Genomic DNA, 2,295 nt, shown 5'->3' on the forward strand with positions numbered 1-2,295 from the left:
CCTATTACGTACTATGAATAAAGAATCATTCAATGAATTCTTCACATTTCCTGGATGTTTTTTTTTTTTAACAACAAATATATAAATTGTTTATTTTGCTTTTATTTACAAACATTTGTTTTATTCTAAGTTTCCTGAAAAGTCGACATTAGGCTGCCGGTATTTGAGAGTGACTTAGATGTGATTAGCATGTGATGAATTATCATGAAGTATTAGTAAAGAGAGTAAAGTGGATAGAATATAGGCGATAGTAAAGAAGCTCAGATAAATAAGATAGTAAGAAAAAGAACTCTAACATAGCTATGGTTTTTGTTGCAGCTTTAAATGCCTTTTCTTATGCTAACTACATCTGGTGAAGAATGTCCTTGGGTATGTGTGTGTTGTTTTATTATCTAAATGTCTTCCAAATTCCAGTTAAAATTTTATAACAGTCCTTTTATGTAAATTTAAACAGTTCCTGGAGCGGGTTGTAGGTTGACTGATGCAACTGATTGAGCATGACCGGCCAAAGGAGCAACATGCACAGCACCACGAGTCTTGGCAACAAAAGTACCACTGTGAGCGGGAACTACAGCAGGAGCAGCAACAACATGTGGAGCTGCAACAACATGATGGGCGGCAACAACAGCTGGGGCAGCAACTACAGCAGGATGAGGTCCGGAGACCACTTGTACTGGTCCAGGACCGGCAACAACATGAGGAGGATGAGCAGCAACGGTAACTGCGGCATGAGGATGTGCACCTACCACTACGGTACCAGGAAAAGGACCACCGACAACAACTGGTCCCAGTGGAAGAACTGATGAATTAGCACCCAAGGTCAAAGCAAGCAAGACTACGGCAATGACGAACTGAAATTTGGAAATACCAAACTTTAATTAATGAATTAATATTTTAGAGCTAGAATCTTTAAACAAAGCAGGAATAAATAAAACTTTTTTAATATTATGTTTCGTTGGACCTATTAGTATATGACTTATTTTATCATAACTTCCTAACCACGCGTAGTTTTTAGATTTAGTAATTAGTTGATAAACAGAAATCAATACATCTGCAATATGATTTGCTGTTTTTGCTTGTGAACCTATATTTTGTGATTTTCACAAATTAAATACTTCGGTTTTTTTATATTTTCCAATGTATTGCCAACACCGATTTTTCGCTGGCTTCCGATATCACATTTTGTATTTGCACTGAATATATTTTGAACAGTTTATTGTTTCACTAATATAAATGACGATTTTTAATTTTATCTGCTTTTAATTATTTAACGTATCGAAAATCCTGTTGGAGGACACACAAAATGGAATTGAACTATTTTATTATCAACCATGAAATAGTGTTCCGAAAACGTATGTATTTTAAAAAGTGATTTGTTGTGTCCTTTGTTTACAATCTCACCTTCATGTTTGCTATTTTTTATTATTGGTGTAAACACTTAAACGTTAGAAATTATTCTACTGGCATATAAACTTTTGCCCCAACCTTTTATAGCTGCAAAATTACTTTCCCAGCATACTTTTGTTTTGTTCTATTTACTTGTATCGTTATTATTTATTTTAAGCTCTTGACCCTTCCCCACCAAAGTAACATGCCGGTCATGCATTTGATTATGTCCAGCATTTATTGAAAAACACAATTCCAGAACTCATTTCAACAACTTCAATGTCAACCCACACCAGTTAACACCTGAGTTGTTTTTACATCATTATATGTATGTAAAGAAATAAATAAAGACAAAACCATTTCAAGTGTGCAGTTAACAACAAACCCGAGGAAACAAAAATCCACAAGCGTTACTATTCTATTGTGGTCATATTATGAAAATCAGCTGAACCAATTTACATACAATATTTTTCGATATTATGCAAGAAGGGGAATATGTTACATGCATGTTAACTCAAAATGAATCCAATTTCAGGATATGTCTTGAGTAATATGGAAACCGTTATTTTTAACGTCCCACCAGAAATACACCAAATAGAAGCAGGGGTATTTGTCATTGAAGTAAAAACTTCAAAATATTAAAATTGTGATAGCTTAGTGCCTTTTGCAATAACTCTGCTATTTTACCATAAATGCCACATTTTGCGTTAACTTAAAGTTCCGATGGTTCAGTTTCATGATCAAGCTCTCTCCGTGGAATATGTCCAACACAGATCACTCAGCTGATTTCAAAAACGTCAGAATTTTAGATAAAGAGGGAATAGAGAATAAAAGATATACAATAGAGAGCCTAAGGATACAACAAAAAATGGAATCTGCGATAAATAGAAAAGAAGACAAAGACAACAC

The 2,295-nt window shown here is 34.2% G+C and overlaps 1 protein-coding gene across 1 annotated transcript; it reads right to left on the reverse strand.

Moving 5' to 3' along the window:
* Positions 1–365: 365 nt before the first annotated feature.
* LOC141394642 (adult cuticle protein 1-like) lies at positions 366–1,531 on the reverse strand. Its single transcript, XM_073969365.1, has 2 exons — positions 1,402–1,531; positions 366–851 (listed from the first exon to the last, which is right to left on the reverse strand). The coding sequence occupies exons 1-2, from the start codon at positions 1,405–1,407 to the stop codon at positions 447–449; spliced, it is 411 nt and encodes a 136-aa protein (XP_073825466.1). The 5' UTR covers positions 1,408–1,531; the 3' UTR covers positions 366–446.
* Positions 1,532–2,295: the final 764 nt, after the last annotated feature.

The sequence above is a fragment of the Musca autumnalis genome, unplaced genomic scaffold (genome assembly GCF_047663935.1).
Source record: "Musca autumnalis isolate F117 unplaced genomic scaffold, ASM4766393v1 scaffold_2, whole genome shotgun sequence".
Taxonomy (NCBI): domain Eukaryota; kingdom Metazoa; phylum Arthropoda; class Insecta; order Diptera; family Muscidae; genus Musca; species Musca autumnalis.